The sequence below is a fragment of the Mytilus galloprovincialis genome, chromosome 4 (assembly GCF_965363235.1).
Source record: "Mytilus galloprovincialis chromosome 4, xbMytGall1.hap1.1, whole genome shotgun sequence".
Taxonomy (NCBI): Eukaryota; Metazoa; Mollusca; class Bivalvia; order Mytilida; family Mytilidae; genus Mytilus; species Mytilus galloprovincialis.
Window position 1 is genome coordinate 94,771,737 of NC_134841.1, and position 23,711 is coordinate 94,795,447.

Below are 23,711 nucleotides of genomic sequence, written 5' to 3' on the forward strand. Positions count from 1 at the left end.
GTCCCTCTGGTATCTTTCGTCCCTCTTCTTTAATAAAGAGCTTTATTTCAAAAAAAAGAATCGAACAATATGATTCAATATTTCACACTTCATTGAACATGGTAATGTGATAGCAAACTGTGTCCTTTGGATACTTATTCTTGTTCCTTGTTTTATAGTATTAGCAAATAATATGATTTGGAATAAAAAAAAAAAGAATCAAATTAATAAATATTTACCTGTTTGACAGACATCGCCTTCGTATCTACCTGTGCAGTCACAACTGTAGCTGTTAATTAAATTATTGCAGGATCCAGTATTCATACAGGGATTAGACTGGCATTCATCAAAATCTGTCATACAATAATTAAAATTGATGCAAATTTCATGTATAAAGTGAATATATGTAATTAAATCCCAAATCATAATAAGTTAAGGAACGATCTAGGCAGATCTTACACAAATGAGTATCTGTATAAACCATTTGGACAATATATAGTGTGAAAGACCAAAACATTCGTACACGTATTCGTATATACGAAATGTTTTAAGAATCTTTCTTTTTACATTCCTCTATCTCTGTATACAAATAATTTGGTCGATATAAGGAAAATGCCTACAAAAATTATTCTGTATTTTTTCTTCTATTTTTAGCGATTTTAAGGTAATTACATTTTATCAAGGAGTTCAATTAAACTTTTGTCCTCTAAATACCTCAGCAAAAAGACTTGGCAAACGATTTATTACAGGTAGATTAATTGTATCAATCTTTCTTCTATTTTGGATTGTAAAAAACAAGTGAAACTGCGAGCTACTGCTCACTGATGATACCCCCGCCGCAAGTGGATAATATTAATAGTGTAAAAATATGCAAGTGTTCGGTAAACAGGAAGTTGTCGAGTGATGAATCTGAAAACGCATCACACGGTATAGCTGACTTATATAAATCCTGAAACCAAATTTCAGAAATCCTTGTATTGTAGTTCCTGAGAAAAATGTGACGAAAATTTTCAACTTGGCTATCATGTGTAAAATCATACAAGTGTTCGGTAAACAGGAAGTTGTCAAGTGATCAATCTGAAAACGCATCACACGGTATAGCTGACTTAGATAAACCCTGAAACCAAATTTCAGAAATCCTTGTATTGTAGTTCCTGAGAAAAATGCGACGAAAGTTTCATGGGACGGACTGACTGACGGACGGACTGACGGACTGACGGACGGACTGACGGACGGACAGACAGACAGAGGTAAAACAGTATACCCCCTTTTTTTAAAGCGGGGGTATAAAAAAACAGTTCACAACCGATTAGGTTATTTGCTAAAAAAATTTAAATAGGCAATACATGTGTTAGACTTTGTTTATATAAAGAAAATAAGTGATTCATTTTAATTATAACAAGAAGACAATTTTGGTGACACCATTTGTTTTCTTTCTGAAGTTTTGAGACGCCCTGGCATTTTAAAAAGGACCAGTTTTGGCAAATAAAACTCATCAGACGTGTTCGTAAAATCTTCTGTGAAGGGAGCACGATTGAGGACGTTGGGTTTTGATTGAAGGATTCGAAACAAAACCAACCGCTATACAAGGACTTTTAAAGAAAAGATGTAGTGATGTGTATAGACAAATGTCCAAGACATAGTAAACTTCCACGGTGAAAGATGGAATAACTGACTTCTGCTTTCAAATAAATATGCATCAGATGAAGAAAAAGAAAATGCTGGACTAAAACCAATATTTCAACTTGCAGGGATTCTATTGGTATTTTTTATCAATATGATTTTAGATGCATTAGTTTGTTCATCACTGGTAATTAATATTATTTCAAGTTAACACATAAATTGGTTCTTGCCAAAATTGTATTATATAAAAGTTAATTTCACGAGTTACATTCCCAAAACAAAACAGATTCCTGTGATAATATCTTGTTTAATAATTTATAATTACATCATATTTGAATACGAATCACAATTTGATAAGGGTGTTCACTTTTTGGTGTTTTAAATATATGGATATGATTGAGTGTTCACATACAAGTGAGATACTTTGGTCTCATCTGGACACGTTTGGGAAATTTGGACACGATTAGGAGTTTATTTATAGATGAACACGATAAGACGTTCATTAAAAAGACACTATTTGACGCGCCGCTGATACTATACATGTTTGGAGTTAAATGGCGTTATATAGACACGTTTGGAGAAATGAATTCAATTCCGCGTTTTCCATATACCCTGCCCTTTACAAATTTTGTTTACAAAAATGTATTCAATAACAACTATGATGATATATTTTATTTTATCTAGGTTGTCATAAAGTACCTGTTTGGCAGTTAGATCCAATATACCCAGGTACGCATGAACAAGTATATCTGTTAACGTGATCTGTACAACTTCCACCATTAGCGCAGGGGTTTGATGCACATTCATTAATATCTTAATAAAAAGGTACATGTAAAACTACTGAATGCTATGTGTTCACAAACACATTTTTACTTTACTATAAGGAATGTCAACTCGGTTAGGAATAACTAATCGAGTACACGGTAGGGTTATCCAGCGATACTCGTATACTCGTTCGAAAATATCTACAAATTGAAATACAAATATACGTATTTTATACTGTGTGGGTCGTTGGCGTATTGACGTTCAATCCTTTCATTGTTCGATAGGTTATAAATGAAGCCGTTATAAATTACTACATTTACTAATTGAGTAAGCAATAATCCAATTAACAAAACAAATGAAAATAGAAATCGGGAATTTGTCGAAATACATCCACCAGACACAAACGCTAGACTGTGTCATCCAACGGAACGAATAACAAACAACTGTCATTAACATGCCTGTAATAGTACACACATGTTGGGTTGGGTATACACACATTTTAATCCATATGTATGACTGCAGGTAAATAAAACGTCAACAACTATCAAAATGTCTTTGTAAATTAAGCCAACGTATTGGTCTCTGTGTGATATTTTTAGGACTAGAGCTGTAGTTAAATTCGCTTATTAAAAGGACTTTAAATAAACAAAGTTCTTATTTTAAACGATCTTTAATTATTCATTGTCCTTTTTTGTCGACAAATGTAAGATTTTTAGATCTTGTCCAATATACATCACCCTGTCTCCTGTCCCTAAATTCACAATACCTGTTTGACAATTTACTCCTCCATATCCTGAAACACAGTTACACATGTAGGTATTAACTTGGTCTGTACACGTCCCACCATGGTGACAAGGATTTGAGGCACATTCATTTACATCTGAAAATTATAATATTTTTTGTTTTATCAACCGAGAAAAGAAAAACTGATTGCTTTAGAAAATAACATGTAAAATAGTTATCAAAGGTACCAGGATTATAATTTAATACGCTAGACGCGCGTTTCGTCTACATAAGACTCATCAGTGACGCTCAGATCAAAACAGTTAAAAAGCCAAACAAATACAAAGTTGAAGAGCATTGAGGACACAAAATTTCAAAAAGTTGTGCCAAATACGGCTAAGGTAATCTACTCCTGGGCGTAAGAAAATCCTTAGATTTTCGAAAAATTCAAAGTTTAGTAAACAGAAAATTTATAAAAATGACCATATAATTGATATTCATGTCAACACCGAAGTGTAAAACACATTTGTTTTATCAGTAAAGTATGCACTCGTTTACATTAATGATTTCAATAATAATATTGTGAATCCAATGAAGGAGTATCAAACATTAAATGCTCAAATTATGCCATATCATCATATACGAGTACGAAAATATTGATCCTTTTACGTGTAATTAAGCATACATTTGACGACTATAGTTTATCATGTCATAAGGGACATAGATTTTTCATAACGACAATTTTAAAACCATGATGGAGTTCGTAAAACTGTCGAAGGGAGTACATGTACTTCAACTTAACCACTTTGAACCCTCCATTGCAAAAGCTTCATTGTAAGCACTGACCCTCTAAGATAGGAAACGCAAACCCTGACATGTCGCAGCAGGCGCTGTGTGAATGTTCTTCATATAAATAAAATGCCTTCAAACCGAGGATACGAAGTCTATATTTGATGTGACGCTAAAATAAAAAAGATTACAGAGTTGAGTAGTGATCCAACTGATCCATTGATACTGGAGAGTCATTATGCATCTGTGTCTAATGAGTAAGTCTTAATGTAAATAACATAAATAAAATAATAGTTGTGCAGGTATCATTAGAACATATTGACACAAAATAATCAAGCTTTTGTTACCACCTTAATAAAAACAGATACCTGTCTGACATCTCAAGCCAATATACCCAGGAATACACAAGCAACTGTATCTGTTAACGTTATCTATACAACGTCCGCCATGTTGACATGGATTTGATCCACATTCATCTTTATCTAAATCATGAAAAAATATTGCGTCACCTCAACAATTGTGTACAATTGTTATTTTGTTTTTGGTGTGGTAGAAAGCATGTGAAAACTTTATTATAAGGTGTTGGACCATTCGATGTTGTTAGTCAGGAACAAGTATGTTGCGTTTGAAGTGTTATCTTTTCATCATCTCAGTTTATTATTACCGTTTATCTAAATCAAAGTAAATATTGAGTCGATGATACAAAACTAAACTCCTCTTTGAAACATGGTAAGCTCTAGAAATATGAATTTCCACAGTATTTTTTCTATGATTACACTTATCTAAATAACGTGTAAAATAACTTGCCTAACATATGTCATATAATATGTATTAATAGTTTCAAAAATTGTCTCATAAAAATATTGTGAAAAAAAAACAAACGTTTACTAGTATTAGGTAATTGGAGTATGAAATTTACATATCCAGGTTGCCGATAATTATTTTATTTTCATACAATTTGTGATGCAAGTGTATTGTTCACGAGTGCACAGATGTATGCGCCAATGGTTATTTGAAAACTACAAACATTTATGATGCAAATGGGTTGTGAAAAACACCTAACATATAGAGTTCCTATATAAGAATGTTCCAAACGGATAGGCATCAACAAAACATTGTCCATACTGATTTTGCATTGATTCAATAGGCCAATTATCATTTTATAGATGTTAATTTCTAGTTTGTATGATACATCTATATTTGTAATAACGAAGGAGAAGCTGACCTGTTTGACAATTGACTCCATTATAGCCTTGCATACATAAACAACGGTATCTGTTCAAGTGGTCAGTGCACCTTCCACCATTTTGGCAAGGGTTGGATCCACATTCGTTAAAGTCTACAAAATCCATACAGTATAACCATTATCTCAAATATAAAAACTTAAAAAGAATGATCTAGTTCATAAGCAAAAATGCAGAACACAATCGTTAAAATTATATATCGGACGAATGAATTGTTATATTCGGTTTAACGACCTCACTACCATGTTGTTGGTGAGTTTAGGCACCAACAAATCGTATCGGTCGGATGATGACAGAGAACTATTAATAATAATAACAGTATCGTTGTATTGCACCATATTTTATAAACGAATCAATTTGTGCAGTTTGTATCAGATACACTCAACGATTATGCATTTCAAAAAATGAACATGTGAAGTTACAAATTGTGATTCGAATCAATACGTTTATTATAGACTCTTGTTTGAAGTAGTCTATATGTGTCAATATCGAAGAAAAGATCAAGATAGGAAGCAACCCTTCAAGTTCTATACTATCGTTAATCTCGAGTTTACTGAAATATAAATGATGGAGGCGCTACTTAAACTGTTGTTAATTGAGTGACAGAACATCAACATATAAGAAAGTGAGAAACAAAAACGATTGCAAGTTACTTTTTGAGATGGTTCGGTATGAATTCTGCTTCATACGAGTACACAACCAAGTCAGTGCCCAAAAAGTACCCATTTCGATATGCTGAAATCTTGAACAGAACATTATGAATAGAAAATTGACCAATGAAAAATGACACATGACTACAATTGAAAACAGGAAATAGTACCGATGAAATTAATCTTTTACACGAAGCACTGTTATTTTTCATGTTTCTATACTTCTATTATTGTCAAATCAATATTTTAGAGTTTCATGTAGCGGTACAATGAAGTAACTGTATAAAAGTTTAATGTTTTAGTTGCCACTGATTGCAGTGTCATGACACACACTAGTCGTTATCTATATTTCAGTGCTTTCTATTTCCTTCAACAGATTTAATTGATGAAAGCGTTTACATGGCCTCTTCGTTTAGTTCACCACGAGCGAATGCTTCACACGTGTCTGTTGTAGCAGAAAGTGAGGTACATTGTATGTCTTCATTTTTTAAATGCGTGTTTTAAGTTTACTAATCTCATGATGTCAACATTATTCAGTTTTACCTTTTTCACAATTTATGCCAATATACCCCGGAACACAAGAACAGCTGTATCCATTGGCGTGATCTATACAAGTTCCGCTGTTTTGACAAGGATTAGATGCGCATTCATTTATATCTGAAAAAACATATTTTACTATAAAATATAACGTGAACGTTACCAATTTAACATTCATAACTCATTAGTCAAAGAAAAACTGACAACGCTCTTGTTTAGAATAAATCCGACGGAAGAAAAACAATATTTCATAGAAACTAAAAGACTGAGGAGCTAAGCACTCATATAATTGACAAGGCTTTTGCTAAAAAAAAATGGCGGAAAAAAAGAACATTCCACAAAGCACACTAAAGAAACTAAAATGCTTGGGTTCACTCATATTTATATCGCTTCCCAATGATATATCCCATGAAACCCTTGTGAATGATGCTCCCAGTGTACTTTATACTTGTATGAAGGTTTGCAAGAACGAGAACTGTTTCAAATCCAACTTATAGCAAGACAATAACCTATTTAAAAGTTAGTAACAGGAAACATGAATATTTCAGAAAAAAATCTGGTTTAACCAGTTACAAACCTAACAAACGGCTCAATACTCTAAAAGTACCTATTTCGCTATTCTTTCCAGTAAACCCATGGCGGTAACACCTGTAGTCATTAACCTTGTCTACACAAACACCACCATTTTGGCACGGGCTAGATGTACAATTTTTTTCTGTAACAAATAATAGTAAAATACAGTATGACTACGGATTGCATTATCCATATATTAAATTTGGCTCAAATTTGTTTTTCTGCATAAGTGCACAAATTATAAATCATAATGGATGTATTATTGATTGGTGTCATTCAATCGTTAAACGGATCTCACGCAAACCTACCCATAGCCTTTCCAAAAACAAATTTTATTGAGTTAGATATCATTATAGATATTTTTCTTTCCATTCCTCTTAATTGTTGATTTTGTAAAAGTATACTGCGTAAAATTAAATTCTTTATATAAATACCATAATGGAAATAGAAGGCTTATTAGCCTAGTGGCAATTAAAAAACTAAATATCATTTGGTAGGTAAGAGTCACTTTAAAAGCATTACTCAAGCTGCTTAAAGAGTAGCAATGTCCAAAGCTTTGATTTTTACCATAATAAAACCTCTAGTTGTCTTTGGTTTTTGTTTTTGGTGTCTCATAGTAGTGTAACGTGTAACCGGGCGGGGACGTTTAGATATTTTTATCCTCGGGTTCGTGCCAGTTTCCTGGGATTTGAAAAGCAATTCAAAAGTTCTAAAGTCAATAAAAAGTTTACACTATCACTATCAAATATGAAAAAAAATACTATACTACATAAAACGAATTTCAACACCTATCAACCTTACCCGAACCTGTTGAATTAAAACTGTTTGAAACTATAGTCTGAAACCTAAATGTATGGAACTGGTTTGAAACCTAAATGTATGAAACAGGTCTGAATAAAGGCAACAGTAGTATACCGCTGTTCAAACTCATAAATCCATGGACAAAAAACAAAATCGGGGTAACAAACTAAAACTGAGGGAAACGCACCAAACATAAGAGGAGAACAACGACACAACACTACAATGTAACACACACAGAAACGGACCAAGCATCAGACAAAATCCCACGAGAATAACAAATATAACATCAAAACCAAATACATGAATTTGGGATAGACAAGTACCGTGACACGTCTTATCGCAATGTGAATATACACTCAAAAATAAGAGAACACAAACGACGCAACGTTAAAATGTAACACACACAGAAACGAACTATAATATAACAATGGCCATATTCCTGACTTGGTACAGGACATTTTTAAAGGAAAAAATGGTGGGTTGAACCTGGTTTTGTGGCATGCCAAACCTCGCACTTTAATGGCAATGTTAAATATAACATTGAAATGACAACATAATATTACAGGACTACAATACAAATTAATAGGAGAACGTATTAGACAAAGAAACACATGACTAATGGATAACAAAAAGCATCAGGTTTAAAATTCAATACGCCAAAAACGCGCCTCGTCCACACAAGACTCACCAGTGACGCCCAGATATAAAAGATCGAAAGTGAAAAAAAGTACAAAGTTTTACAGCACTGAAGATCAAAAGTTGAAAAAGGTTGTGTCAACCTAAATGTATGATTCTGGTCAGACGGTTTGGACTATTGTCTGAAACCTAAATGTTTGGAACTGGGCTGAAACCGAAATGTTTTAAACGGGCTGAAACCGAAATGTATTAAACGGGCTGAAACCTAAATGTATAAAACGGGACTGAACCTAAATGTATCAAACTAGGCTGAAACCTAAAAGGTATAAAACTTTATTTAATAAACATGTCTATAACTGTCGAAACAACAGGGTAGCACTAAGGCATGGTATGTCAGCAAACAGTCACTGCAATAGTGAGAGATGTGAGACGCAAAACCTTAGCACCAGCCCTGTTTGGACAATATGTACCGAACCAACAGTCTCAATCCATTCTCTATTCTGTCCGCAGGTTCCAAGCACTTCACTTTACTTAAAGTAAACCTTCTGCCTGCTATAAACTACTTCCTTTCCGATGTTTACTGTCTGCTGTCTTCGGTACAAATGACGATTTGAACTGAATAGCTACCCACTATTTATACTTAGAACGCGGACCTCGAAGAGAGCATCCTAGCAACAATTATACAGGTGAAAGCGTCTGCTAGCAACCAAGGATAAAGGGATGATTTTTAATGCCGTTTTCAATGATAAAGAGATAATATAGGAAATTCAAAGAGGTTTCGAAAAATATACAACTGTAGAAATATTATAACCTTCTTAAACTGTAAATTCGTAACACTACCCACGCCTCCGATTTCATGCGTCCTCGCATGAGTTTACAATTTTGTACTCACTAAATCAAAACACAATTAAAACCATTCTCGTCAACACTAGCTGACACCATACCAAGGTTCTACTTTTTAACCTCAATGTATCCACTCATTCCGCAGAATATCTCTCCCAGCAACTGTTTGTACACCGAGGGTTATACCATAATAACCAACTAATGGCTTTCCTACAAAAATCTGTCGACAAGCGTCAGACCTAGGGGTACCTTAGCCTACTCACAGTTCCGGGGTTCCTGTCAGCCTCTTTCGACTAGCAAGTTCTTTCTGTTTTGTTTGTTATGTTTCTATTTTCAAAATATCCTACTTTAATTCACATTTGTACCTACAAACAACTGAGCACTGAACTTTAAATAAATCAAATTTTGACCAGATAACCATTTCAAATATTCTATTTCGAATACCACTTGAAAAGTTGGGTTGCCAAATACCGGTTTGTAACAAATTTGCCTCACAACAGACCACTTAGAGATAATATAGGAAATTCAAAGAGGTTTCGAAAAATATACAACTGTAGAAATATTATAACCTTCTTACACTGTAAATTCATAACAGTAGCTACCTCATTTACGTATACTAATGCCTGTAAAACCTTTCCCAAAAAATTTATAATCATATCATACATCAATGAAAATTTAAAAAAGGTAATCTAAAATTAGGGGTTCCTGTTTTAATAAGTCAAAATCAGACAACGAATTAAGTTTCTTCTGAGAATTGTGACTTTAAAACCATTCTCGTCAACACTAGCTGACACCATACCAAGGTCCTACTTTTTAACCTCAATGTATCCACACAAAAAGAGGCGGATGATACAAAAGGGAAAGTCAGTCAAAATACATAAGACAAAGATAAACTAACAACGCCATGCCTGTCTTCAAGTGAACGAATCAGATCAAATCAAGGTTAGAAAATCTACAATGATAAATAAGAAAATTTGGTATGAGTGCCAATGAGACAACTCTCTATCCATGTCACAATATCTATATTATTCTTTATCATTGTCTTAAACTGAAAGATTCAATAAAAGTATAAGCAACATATCATTGAATGAAACAAAACAACACCGACAACTCAAGTGTATTGCATAAAGCTCTGTTGTTTGCCTCTGTATTCGTTGTGAATATAGCAAATACAGAAAGCACTTGATTTGTTTAAATCTTAATCATATTAACTCAATATTGAATAAGGCAATATAAACTATAATTACCATGACATCCTGTTTTGAAATGCTTTGGACAGGGTGTTACCAGATAACACAATTGTGTAGATGTACAGGTATTATTTATTCTGCAAAACATTTCCCGTGAAAATTCATAGTGCTCCTGAAATTAATTGTCATACATATATTTTATTTATCTATTTACAGTACATTTACTAAATCTGATTTAAATAATAAGTGGTGAATTGTCAATGTACAGTGTTAATAAGTTTTGTAATGGCAAGCGACAATGTAAACCCAAACAGTTGATGTGAAAGGGATATTCAAATAGTACATAAAATACAACATAGAAAACTTAACTCCAAGCAAAATGAACCCAAAAAGAAATAATCCTACTGAATATTAAAATAATAAAATTTCCACTATGCAACATCATTTCGTATCTGTTCATTCGTGCTCCTGATATATATGATAATGAAAGAAGCACCTTTTAAAATAAATATACAATATAAGGTCAATGTCAGAAAAATATAAACTTTTTTGGATGAGGCTGATAAATTGGGGAAGGGCGAGGTTCTACCGATTCCTTCCCCAGATTTGCGCCGAATACACTGCAATATAAATTAATACATTGATAGCTATTTAAATTATAAAACCCTTAATGAACCCTTGATTGTGGAAAAAGTTATCCATGATGAAATTGACATTGCACAAAATATAGCTGTGTTACTATATTTAGAAAATAAACACAGCTAGTTACTATACTACTAGAACACACCCGTGATATCACGGGTCCGTGACTGAATTAAAGTATACAACTATGCGCAAGCCTTATTTTAGTATTAGTATTGTCATCTGATAAAGTCATGCCGATTATAAGATACACAGTTTTTCTCTGCTTTCAAGTCTTTCTGTTTGAACCCGTCGAACTGAAACAATAATATTAATTATTTGGAAAACAAAAGGTCCTGGAATGGAGTATTTTTTAATCAACAGCATTGTCCTATATAAGTTATAAATAAAGTTGAATTCTTTGCTTCGCTGTTTTACGTCATGCTCACTAACACATTGAAAACTGTACCTATACGCCTTATTTTTAGTCCAGATTTTTAGTATTCGTATTGTTATCTTAGAAAGTCTTACTGATTAAAATACTACAATAGGTAACAATTTGACAATTTAATAGTGTCAACCCTGTGGTTATGCCCGTGCATATAGCATATTAATCCTGAATACAACGTTTGGTGGTGCGCCTGTCAGATGCGGAACGTACAGATAAGGTAATAGGTAACAGGTGAATATATATATATATACTATTGGTATCGGTAGCGGACTCGACCCGGAACTTCTTAATTATTGGCAATATTAATTACGTGGAAAACAAAAGGGCCTGGAGTGGTGTAATTTTTAATCTACACCTTTGTACTATATTAGTTATATATAAAGTTGAATTCTGTGATTCGTCGTTTTTACGTGATGACAGCTGACAAATTGGACCTCGTAATTTTAGTATTATAGATATATAAAAATATTAATTTTCGCGAACCATTTAGGTCACGGAAATTCCAAAATATGGCATCAGTAAGGAGAGTTGTGCAAATAATGTGAATACACAGAACCCCCATCCAAATTATCTTTAGCTAAAAGTATTCATCATTTTCTATTTTATATGTACTAACAACATTCCATTTTTCTATAATTTCGATTGAAATATTCCAAAATCTGAGTTAAAATCGATCGAATGTCCCAAATAAACATTGTCTGATTGGTTGAAGTACTGTGGCGTCGATGATTAGCATAATAAGCCTCGATGTAAAGAATAAGCCTCGATGTAAAGCACACGCTTCACATGAATAAGGAGAGTTTTACAAATAATGTGAGTACACAGATCCTCCATCCTATTTATATTTTGCTGGAAATGTTGCAGTATTCATCATTTCTGTTTTGATTCTGCTCACAACATTCCATTTTTTCTATAATTCCGATTTAAATATGTGGAACCCGCAATAAAAATAGATGGCCTCAATGATCTTATAGCAACGCAAAAAATTCCGTTACCCTGAGTTTTACGATGTTACATTAGCCTGGGATCCGGTCCAATCTAGCTGCGCGTCGTAAGGTCAAGATTAGCCAGGATCCCAGTCTAAATTATAAATGTTACATAAACCAACCAAACCACATACAGAACTTTGCGCTCAAATGTAATTCTTGGTAATTATACGGGTAACTTCGTTTAAGAAAACTTATACACACTTTATCATTAACATATAACCTGGCTTTTGCATATTCACGTTTTTTTTATGCTGAACTGTAGTCGAATTCAATTTTATAATTTTTTTTTTTACATGAAGCAATATAGGAGTAAGAATATTTATTTCGCGCCAACTTAACCAGGATCATATCAATCAGCAAAATTATTTACCGGTATTTTTGTGAAATTTCAGTTCTATAGGTTATCAATTAGAGAAATTTTGGTAAGTATTACTTATTTATGTTAAGGTTCTACTGATGTGCTTCTCTAGACCTTTTTGGCGGTCCGTTTTATCCCATTTATCTCATTACTATCTCCGATGACAGGAATGTCAACTCGACCTATTCGTGTCGAAAGTGAAAATCCAATCTATTTGATGAAATAATTTCTTCTTCAACGGTTCATGCATTATTTTCGTATTATTTGATAACCAATCACATTCACGTTGCATGTTTGCATGAAAATGGTTATGTACATGTATTAGTGAATTGTAATGGCGATGCAGCATGCGAGGTCAGTGCGCGATCACGTGACATTATTATTTGTAAACAAACATGCTCCCCGTGTAACACGTGTCTGAATTATCCTTTCAAAGTGTTATGAATCTTTCAATCACTATTTTAAGATATTTTCCTTTTTGTTTTTAGGTTTGCATATCAGTAGTGCAAGTGAATTAGAAATAGTTCCGAGTTGTGTGTGTGTTTTTTTTTAATAGTCTATAGAATTAGAAGGTAAGTCTACATAAGTTATATTTACATGTAACTAAAGTCTAAAAAGATGACTCCACTTTCCCTCTATATTTAAAACCCGCTTACCAATTTAAACAGCATTTGCTCCCCTTGAACGCTAATTTGCCCCTTCCCCGTCATTTCCCTTTAAATTTGCTCAACAGTCATACTTATGGTCCATTTACATTAACGGCTGATTTGTGATTTTACCATCTTAACTCAAATTTTCATATTGTACACATTTGACCATTCAGTATGAGTTCCCATGTTTTTTGTCTTATATGAAGGAGGTTTTAGGTCATGTTTTCCTAAACATCTTATTGCTATTTGTCTGTCTGGATCGTTAAAACCACAAAATCAGATAGTGATGAATATGCAAGTTTTCAACAATCCCGGAAATTACACCTTATTTAATTATCGCTATTTAGTCCAATCTGGGAAAAATAGTCATACATTGTATGTACAACTTCCTGTTTGGGTCATGCGGCCGAAAATAAAGGTTTTTTAGTAGAGAGCTGAGGGAGGAAAAACTTAAGAAAGCGATCATCAAGAAACTTTAATAGAGTATGATCCACTTTTTTTCGAAATTAGAATTGAAGTGAAAAATTATTTTGTTTAAAGTATTTACAATAAGTTAAAACGGGTCTCATTAAAAAGTATTATGCATGGTGAATTGTTTCAACGGCCCCCAGATAGCTTCAACTGGATGAAAAAGTTGTGTAATTTTAGAATTTATCCGGTATGGAATAAATAGCGATTAGGTGTATTGACATCCATGAAAAAATATAGGAAGTAAGATACATGTAACTCCCCTTTAGGTTTTGATAAATATTGGATATGACATTAAGAAGTTATAAAACTTTATTCTTTGAATATGTTTCTAGCGTAACATGCACGCTTAGTACTGCTTTTTATACGTCCGTCAAAGACGGGACGTATAAAGGTATACAAATGTCAGGTGTCCGTCTGTCTGTCCAGCGTAAACATGTGGCACCGTAACTTGAGAACGACTTATCCAAATTTCATGAAACTTAATATAGTTGTTTCTTATGATGGTCACATGATCTGTACTTTTTGGTGATGATTAAAAATTTCATATTTGAGTTATTGAGTATTTATCATGTTTTTTCCAAGTCCGGATCCTTAATTAGTTTCAAAAACCGGAAGTGTGCCATTTGGCCACAGACCACAATTAATTTCTCTATCATTTCTTTTGAACATTTTGTATCATTAAAAAAATTGCACCATGCACTTTTGTCAAATTTTTTGTGTGTCTTATGTATAGCACTAGTCCAAAAATATATCCAAAATTCAGAAAGATTGAAGCAATGACTTTTACAAATTTAGCCAATATACATCCATACCCCTATGGACAAGTCAAGAGATGTTCCGAAAACTGTAAATATGACCTTTTTGCACTTGGCCTAATCACTCATTCCATATCAAAATCAGTTTAAATACAACATCCAAAAAATTATTTCACCTCTGATCTTTCATTTCCACCCAATAAAATCTAAGAAATGAGTGGGGAAGGGAAAGAAAAAAAATTCAGGAAAAATACACTCTAATGACTAATTAAAAGGAACTACCTTCATGAACAACGAACAGTGGGGTCATTAATTGTGGTCTTGGGCCATTTGCAATGTTTTTGAAGCACCTGCTGTGCAAATTTCTTGGATTTTAACCTGTTTGGAATACCTTTTGACATTAATAAAATGATTTACTGGCTTTCTATGCAAGAGGAAGCAAGAGAGAAAAAATATGATGTCATTTATCAGAAGCCTGTGTCAAAAACAGGGTCGGTTGATAATTTTTTTTTTTTTTTTTTTGAAAGATCCAATATAAAAGATAAGGTCGGGGCTAAAAACCAGGGTCGGTCGGGTTACCTGAAACACGGATCTTTTTTTCTCGGCCCAAGGAGAATTGTTCAAATAATGTGAATACACACAACCCCCATCCAATTACGGTTATTTTTGGAAAACAAATAGTGTGATTTGTCAAATTCAGCTGATTTTTTAATCTTCTGGAAAAAAGTGTACATTTTATGAGGGGGGATAATCCCGAGCTTAAAAACACCCGATCCTGGAGTCCTGATAAAGGTCCTATCCCCCCTCTTTTATGGTCATGTCTAAGAATTACTGTTTATTCTTCATTTGGCAAGAATACTTCCCCCCCCCCCCCCTTCTTCATAACGACCATCTTGACCATCTTAAATGAAAAAGTTGAGATGTAAAACTATGCTTGAAACACGCGTGTCACTCAAACGACTTTAAAGTAGTCTCCCTGATCAATTACTTACACCAAAGTCAAAGGATAATTAACATTTATTGTCACAACAACAGCTTTCTTTTCTAAACTATCTTTACATGGAGAGGAGACGTCAAAAGAGTTCTTAAAACACGCGAGTCGAAAAGTGGTAAATAACTCCTGTATGTGACATTTAGTGGAAGCCATTCAACATATCATTTTGTCAAACAATTCAATCAACACCTTTATTAATTAGTCCTTTGTTGTCGATAGCTGTAAATTGCAATCAGCAGATAATTGATTTTCTGTCAAAATCTTAATGAGGTCATTCAAGGTGAATTCCGAGTATTGTGTGATAAGTTAAAGTCTGAGAAACTCGAAAAAAAAGTAAATAAACAAGAAGGAGGAAAATAAATCTTTCTATATATTTCTTTCGCCAAATTCTTTAGCAAATGACGAATTTTTATCGCCACAAGTATTATTTTTTCGCTAATTGGGAAAATGGCGACCGCCAGCGAAAACCCTGTGTGAGGACACCCTATCAAGCTTGTGCTCGTGTTGTGTTAAAACATTTTTAGTATGCTGAAAAATACCAACAATAGAAAAATAAACAAATAATCGATATTGTAAAATATCATTGGTTGAAGAGCCAATGATTTACATACATGTATATACATAAATATATCAACCATAAAATACAACTAATTTAATTTACAACACAACTGTTGGAAAAAACCTTTATGTCTATCATGTATATAACTTATCTCATTCTAGTCCATTCAACTGACAGAATCAGTGTAAATTTCATGAATTCTTTAATGTCATGTACATGTATAATCATGGACTATTCTTTTATATAGCAATATCTGTTAGCCATTTAGAGGTCTTTTGCATTTAAAGTTCAGTTTAAGTGGGCTTATTTTGTGAAAACAAAGTCAATTTCCAGATCATAGTTTACATTTTCTTTATATTTTGCTGTGTCAAAATAACCTCAATATCAAGGACAATATATACATGTAGACCCAAAAAATTTGATCTCCTCCACTAATTGAAGTAGAATATTTAATGAAGGTGTGTCCACAACTTAGAATATGTTTATATATGTATAGAAATGATGTTGAGCCTGTTTTATAAATTGAAAAGGTTACATTTTCCTCCTTATTTCAAAATCTAAGCTTGAACCTCTGTGGTCTTACAAAGTTGCTCCCTGCTGGGAATCTGGTTTTAACATGTACAACAATCAAAGATCAACCCACACTAAACTGAATGTAATTGAAAGACATCTAGAGGTTGATATCAGAGGCGAATTTAGGGGGGGGGGGGGCTGCTTTTTGGGAAAAAATTTGGTTGCTTATATAGGGAATCACTGAATCATAACTTGAGCAAGCCCCCTCTTAGGTCAGTCAGTGGATCCCCACTTAAGAAAATTTCTGGATCCGCCACTGGATATACAGTATCTAACAGAAGATGAAATAGGGAACAATATGGTGAATTTTAGAGATTTATATTATTTCATGTACAAGTGTACATGCATTTGAAATATATCAGATATATTGTTCGATATTTTTTAGTTCTAAGTTCCAAGGTGTCCTAGCTTCCATTTTAGAAATCGGATTAAAATGCTAGTCTATCAGAGGGATTTTTTCTTTTAATTGGTTGTAGATATGGAATCTTATTTCACCATGAAGTCAGATTTGAAAATGACTTTGGGAATGAAGATGTTGTAAAGACTGAATGTCAGTTTTAGTCTTATATACAAACATGTATGTACTTTATAATTTTAGTCTTGCATGTATATAATTATGTGTACAATACATATATCACTGATTCAGTGGCAATGGTAAATAGACACTGACAAGTCTTAGATCTATAATATTTTATAGTTATGAATGTTTTGTCAACTGACTAAAACTAGGTGGAGGTTTGTGTGTTCTTATTTCCAACAGAGGTTCACTCAACATATATGATTATCAATATGTGCATTAAGCAAATTGATAGTTTCTAGCTATATATATATATAGATACGGAATGATTATACAACAAGAAAGTTTTAACCTGTGTATATGTACTTAAAATATGTTAAAAAAAATTATGTCTTTTTCAGGACTTCCAAATCCAACCATGTAGTATGGAATGTTGTTGAGATATGGTTTTGGTCAATGGATGTTAATGAAGGACCTGTAGTACAAAGTATATCACTGGATTTAGCTCTTTGTCTAAGTGTATTATTAAAGTACTTTGCTTTGAGCTCAGTTCATTGTTATGCAATTCATTCTTTGTGAAATAACGATTTGACAGAAAACTCTCATGTACAAGGATTTGTCAAAGTAGTACCACCTCTATTTACAATGTAAGTATTAGGGAGATAAAAGCATTCAATTTTGATTTGAACCAAACATATTATAAAAAAAAAAGAACAAATTTACCCAAGAATGCTACTCCCACTACTAGCAATATGATGCTAGGTTGTTTTAATACATCTGTAGACTGTACTGTCTACTTATGACTCGGTCCTGAGTGTAAATGGTCCTTCAACTATGTGGGGAAAAAATTATAAGGCCTATCTAGGCTTATCAATTTCTAAAACTATATTTCATTGTACATATTTGAAATTTTTATACAACCACAGAAATTTTTGCAGTTGAAATACATGTAGGTATCCTGTCGTCGTCTTCCCAAGACGGATGGTTTCCAGATAATAACTTCAGTATAAGTAAAAAGGAAGCCATTAAATTATAACATAATATTTATAATCATAAAAGGAAGCTTGGGATTGTTTTGGGGCGGTTATATATATATAGTCCCTAAGGTTTATGAATAAGGGTTCCAAAGGTGCCCAATACACACATTAATCTTGTGTCAGTACAAAAAGTTGTGTATAAGTATTTCAATTGTTCTGAAACTGTACCATAATATTTAATACCATAAGTAGAAGTTTGGGGTCTATTTTGTGGGTTATGGGGCAAACAGTAGAGGAATTGAGGGACCAAAATAAACATTTTTGTAGATTCAAGACAATAAATTAGAGTTATCTTTCTTTGTCCAGAATGGTTGTTGAATTAATATTACCTAAAACCATTGCTTTATGAAATCTTCTTTGAAAATTGGAGTTATCTTTCTCTGTCCAGAATAGAAGTTGAATCGACTTAAAATAATGCTATATATACAATATACAATGCAAAATTCACTTTACTACCAACTGATAAATTTAAGCAGTCTTTAATAGCCATTCAGTGATTACAAACACTTTGATTATCATTCAAGGGTTATCCCCTTTCACAAATGGAAAAATTTCTCAAGTTTGTCTCAACTAAATTTAGTGAAATGTGTATACAATGCTTATTACCGGTACCTCTAAACTCTGTTTAAGTTCAATTTTTAGCAGCTTCACTTTAACAGTTCTTGATTTATGTACCTTTATAACGTTATATGCTAGCGGAGGCATCATCACCATGACTGTATGACATTTACACTTTAATACTTTATGATGTATTAAAATTAGTAGTTGAATAATTACTGTTGCAAACTCCATTAAAAATTTGATTTGAGATCATTTTTATACAACCGCAAAAATTGAAAACTTTTTGGTTGTACATTGGTATCACGTTGGCATCATTGTCTTCATCCAAAGACATTCAGTTTTCGCACTCTAACTTCAGTAAAAGTAAAATAGAAATATATGAAATTTAGACACAAGATTTATGACCATGAAAGGAAGGGTGGGATTGATTTGGGGTATTTTGGTCTCAACAGTTTAGGAATAAGGGGCCAAATTAGCATTGTTCTTGGTTTTTGCTCTATAACTTAAGTATTGGTAAACAGAAGGTCTATGGCCACATAAGGAGGGTTGGGATAGATTTTGGTAATTTTAATTCCAACAGTGTAGGATTAAGGGGCCAAAAACAGGCCCCAAATAAGCATTTTTCTTGGTTTTTGAACAATAACTTTAGTATAAGTTAATAGAAATCTATAAAGGTTTATGACCACAAAAGGAAGGTTTGGATTAATTTTGGAGTTTTGGTCCCAAGGAATAAGGGGCCAAAATTAAACTTTGTTTGATTTCATCAAAAAATGAATTACGGTATTGTGCTTCTTTGATATGCCAAATCTAACCATGTCCAAATTCTTAATTTTAGGTCCTGTTTTCTAATTGGTCTACATTAAAGTCCAAAGGGTCCAAAATTAAAATAAGCTTGATTTTAATAAAAATTGAATTCTTGGGGTTCTTTGATATGGTGAGTCTTAACATGTACTTAGATTTTTGATTATGGGCCCAGTTTTCAAGTTGGTCCAAATCGGGTCAAAAATTATTATACTAAGTATTGTGCAATAGCAAGAAATTTTCAATTGCGCAGTATTCTGCAATAGCAAGAAATCTTCAATTGCACAGTATTGTTCAATAGCAAGAAATGTTCAATTGCACAGTATTGCACACTAGCAAGAAATCTCCAATTGCACAGTATTGTGCAATATCAAGAAATTTTTAATTGCACAGTATTGCACAATAGCAAGAAATATCTAATTGCACAATATTGCGCAATAGCAAGAAATTTTCAATTGCACAGTATTGCCAATAGCCAGGAATATTCAATTGCACAGGATTGTCCCGTTTTCAAATTGGTCTACATTAAGATCCAAAGGGCAAAAAATTGAACTTTGTTTCATTTCAACAAAAATTGAATTCTTAGGATTCAAACGCATTGATCTCAGCAATTTCTTCACTGTCGTTCCCTCAATAACTGCATTAAACAGTTTCTAATCATTATTCATTCAAAACCATTTTATTATACCAATGCCTCACACACAACATATTATAGTATACTGTTGTCTATCAGTCCATCATCCACACTTCAGACAATAACTAGAAAACACTTCCCCCTACTCTCAAGAAACTTTGTTGAAATGTTTATATCTATTGACATTAGCTCCACATCGATTTTATAAATTTTAGAATTTTCATTTCCATGTTATGAAGAGAGATTTTATCCTTAAAAAAGAGAGAATTTTCCAATTTTGAACAATAACACAAAAATGCATCCATCACCTTTAATTAAACTTTGGGGAATTGTTTACACTATTGACCTAAGGTCCCTTTTGATTGTAATAAATTTCAGATTATACATTTCTGTGTTATGAATTTTTATATATGCTAAAAAAAAATAAGGGATTTTATAGTTTTTGGACACCTATAAGTGCAGGAGTTTCTGGCTACATTGAAAACCCATTGGAGGTCTTCAGCTGTTGTCTACTCTATGGTTGGGTTGTTGTCACTTTGACACTTTCCTTATTTCCCATCTTAATTATTCACATAAACACTTCCACATCATTTTATAAAACTGAGATGAATTGTCTATGTCTGTTGACTTCAGCTACATTCCAAAATTTAAAACACGATTAACAACTACAGGTCCCCAAATAGCCTTCAACAATGACAAAAGCTCATACAGCACAGTCAGCTATAAAAGACCTTAAAATGACATTTAAAAACAAATGAAATGAGAAAACAAATAGACTAATAATTGTACAAAACAAAATAGTTCAACCTTTAAGCAAGCTTTAAAGGAATCAAGACATATCATGCGCTTAGAGTGCAGCTATTTATTTATTAACAAACTCCATATTCAAACACTCAAACAACTAATTCATAGAGGGGGATGGAAGTTGAAGCCCCTTTTCCTATCAGTCAATGCATTTGAATGAAGACATGTACACATCAACTCAATTTGTTAATACACATTTCCAGTCTAGCTTTCAATACATTTGTAACGACCTTTAACCCCACTGACAATTTGCGTCTGTGTCCATACTTGTTGCAGTATAAATATAATAACATGGAAAAGGTTTCCAATCTCTTTAGTCTAGAGGATAATTTAATATATGTGAAGGGTGCAAGTATTTTGGTATCGTTTGTTTTTTCGTTGTCATTAAGTATGTGGCTTCAAAGAGGGGACTATCAGTCCATGCAGTTTTTGCATGATACAAATGATATGTCTAACAGTAACAGTTGATTGTAAGTTTGCCTTGTTCTTATCATTAATTGTATTTAAACTGAGGTAGGAGAAATCCTAGTGTATTTGTTTCGTGTTGATTTCATTTTTAGCTCACCTGGTCTTTGGCGTCCGTCGTCCGTTGCCGTCCGTCGTCGGTCAACTTTTACAAAAATCTTCTCTGAAACTACTCGGCCAAATTAAACCAAACCTGGCCTGAATCATCCTTAGGGTATCTATTTTATAAAATGTATCCGATGACCCGGGTCGTCATTCTGAAACGTAAGCCTTATAGGGTAAACATGTTCATAAAGTGTTCTTGGGTTGTTGTCCTTGATTTGTGATTTTAAGGAAATTTTGCAGTTTTTAGTTATTATCCTGAATATTGTAATATAAAAGTTGTTCAGCAAAATTAAAATCTACAAATAAGGCAACATAATCAAAATTGTCAATTGACCCCACAAAGAGTTATTGCCATTTAAAGTCATTGTTTTACAATTTTTGTAAATTTTTACAAAATATTTTCCTCTGAAACTACTGTGCCAAGTTCATTATAGATAGAAATAATTGTAAACAGTTATAATGTTCAGTAAAGTAAGATCTACAAACACATCACCATCACCAAAACAGAGTTCTGTCATGAATTCCATTTTTGTCTATAATGTATGTCCTTTGTTTGATATGCACATAGACCAAGGTGAGCGACACAGGCTCTTCAAAGCCTCTAGCTTTTCCTTCAAATAATCGAAAGCAACATTGCAATGTTGTATTTTTTTCTTTGTTGAGTAAATATGGTAGCCAAACTCAATATTTTATGAAAACGCTTTAAATCATATTTATTCGTGTCTTAATCATCTTTACCCTGCGGCTTGTTAAGTGATGTTCACAGTAACCTTCGGTATTAGCACACACAGGATTGCTCCGTTTGTTTCTAGTCGGAACTTTAAGGAATGAGTATGCCTGACTTCGTTGTATTTTTCACGGTACTTCTACCGCTGCGTGGTTCGTGTTGGAAAATTCTATAAAGGTAAATTCATCGTAAGCAAAATAGATATTGAAGATAAAAGATCGCCTATGTTATAAATATTCAGATATTATATTTTATAGTAAATAAACTGAAATCTATAAAAAAAATATATATATATATATATAAATAAAGATCAAGGTCAATATACCACCAATGGCATCTCATATAACTACAAGTTCTAACATACCAAATTTGCTGCTTGCCGAAGTAAGGTGTTGCCTCTTAATTGTTCTTCAAAATACAAAACAAAAAGTATTTTAATAACTTTATATATTTAATAAAATAAACCTTGCAATATAGTTAATCGAGCACTGCATAAAAATAATTGACAAACTTTCAATTCATGGAAAAAACTTCTATAGTCCTGATATTGTTGTATATATTAAAAACACTTACCTATTAGGGTCAAGATAAACGAGTAATGAGAAGGGAACATCGTGTCACTGTGAAAGACAAAAATAACCTATGAGGAACAAATGCTAATTGAATGGTTATTCTAAGATAAAAATTATCCAACGAACACCATCTACATATGCCAACCAAAGTGAAATTGAATGACTTATGTATTGTTTAATACATTTTCCGAAAATATTTTGTTCAACAAATATAACTTTATTACTAAATAAGTTTAAAAGTTATTACATTTTATCTTTATGTAATTTGTGATATTGTTAAAAGGTTTACAAAAAGGCGTGCAAAAGCAGCGTATTTTTGATACCTGGACACGTCCACTTGTATTTTTGTCCTTCTGATGAGTCAAGCCTTTTTTTACTGATTTTTATAGTTCGTTCTTATGTTGTACTGTTATACAAATGTCCCAGGTTATGAGGAGGGTTGGGATCGCGCTGACATGTTAAACCCCGCCACATTATGTATGTATGTATGTGCCTGTCCCAAGTCAGGCGCCTGTAATTCAGTGGTTGTCGTTTGTTTATAATGTGTTAAATGTTTGTTTTTCGTTCATTTTTGTACATAAATTAGGCCATTAGTTTTCTCGTTTGAATTGTTTTACATTGTCATTTCGGAGCCTTTTAAAACTGACTATGCGGTATGGAATTTGCTCATTATTGAAGGCCGTACGGTGAACTATAGAGGTTAATTTCTGTGTC

At 33.0% G+C, this 23,711-nt stretch overlaps 1 protein-coding gene across 1 annotated transcript in view; it reads right to left on the reverse strand.

Moving 5' to 3' along the window:
- Positions 1–22,823, reverse strand: part of LOC143073454 (matrilin-1-like) — a 48,322-nt gene extending 25,499 nt beyond the window's left edge. The window contains exons 1-9 of the mRNA XM_076249014.1: positions 22,790–22,823; positions 10,411–10,525; positions 6,918–7,025; positions 6,317–6,430; positions 5,105–5,218; positions 4,248–4,361; positions 3,134–3,247; positions 2,302–2,415; positions 219–332 (exon numbers count right to left, since the gene is read on the reverse strand). Of these exons, the coding sequence (XP_076105129.1) occupies positions 219–332; positions 2,302–2,415; positions 3,134–3,247; positions 4,248–4,361; positions 5,105–5,218; positions 6,317–6,430; positions 6,918–7,025; positions 10,411–10,501 (883 nt within the window). The 5' untranslated portion in view covers positions 10,502–10,525; positions 22,790–22,823. The remainder of the gene's footprint in view (positions 1–218; positions 333–2,301; positions 2,416–3,133; positions 3,248–4,247; positions 4,362–5,104; positions 5,219–6,316; positions 6,431–6,917; positions 7,026–10,410; positions 10,526–22,789) is intronic.
- Between the last annotated feature and the right edge of the window lie 888 nt (positions 22,824–23,711).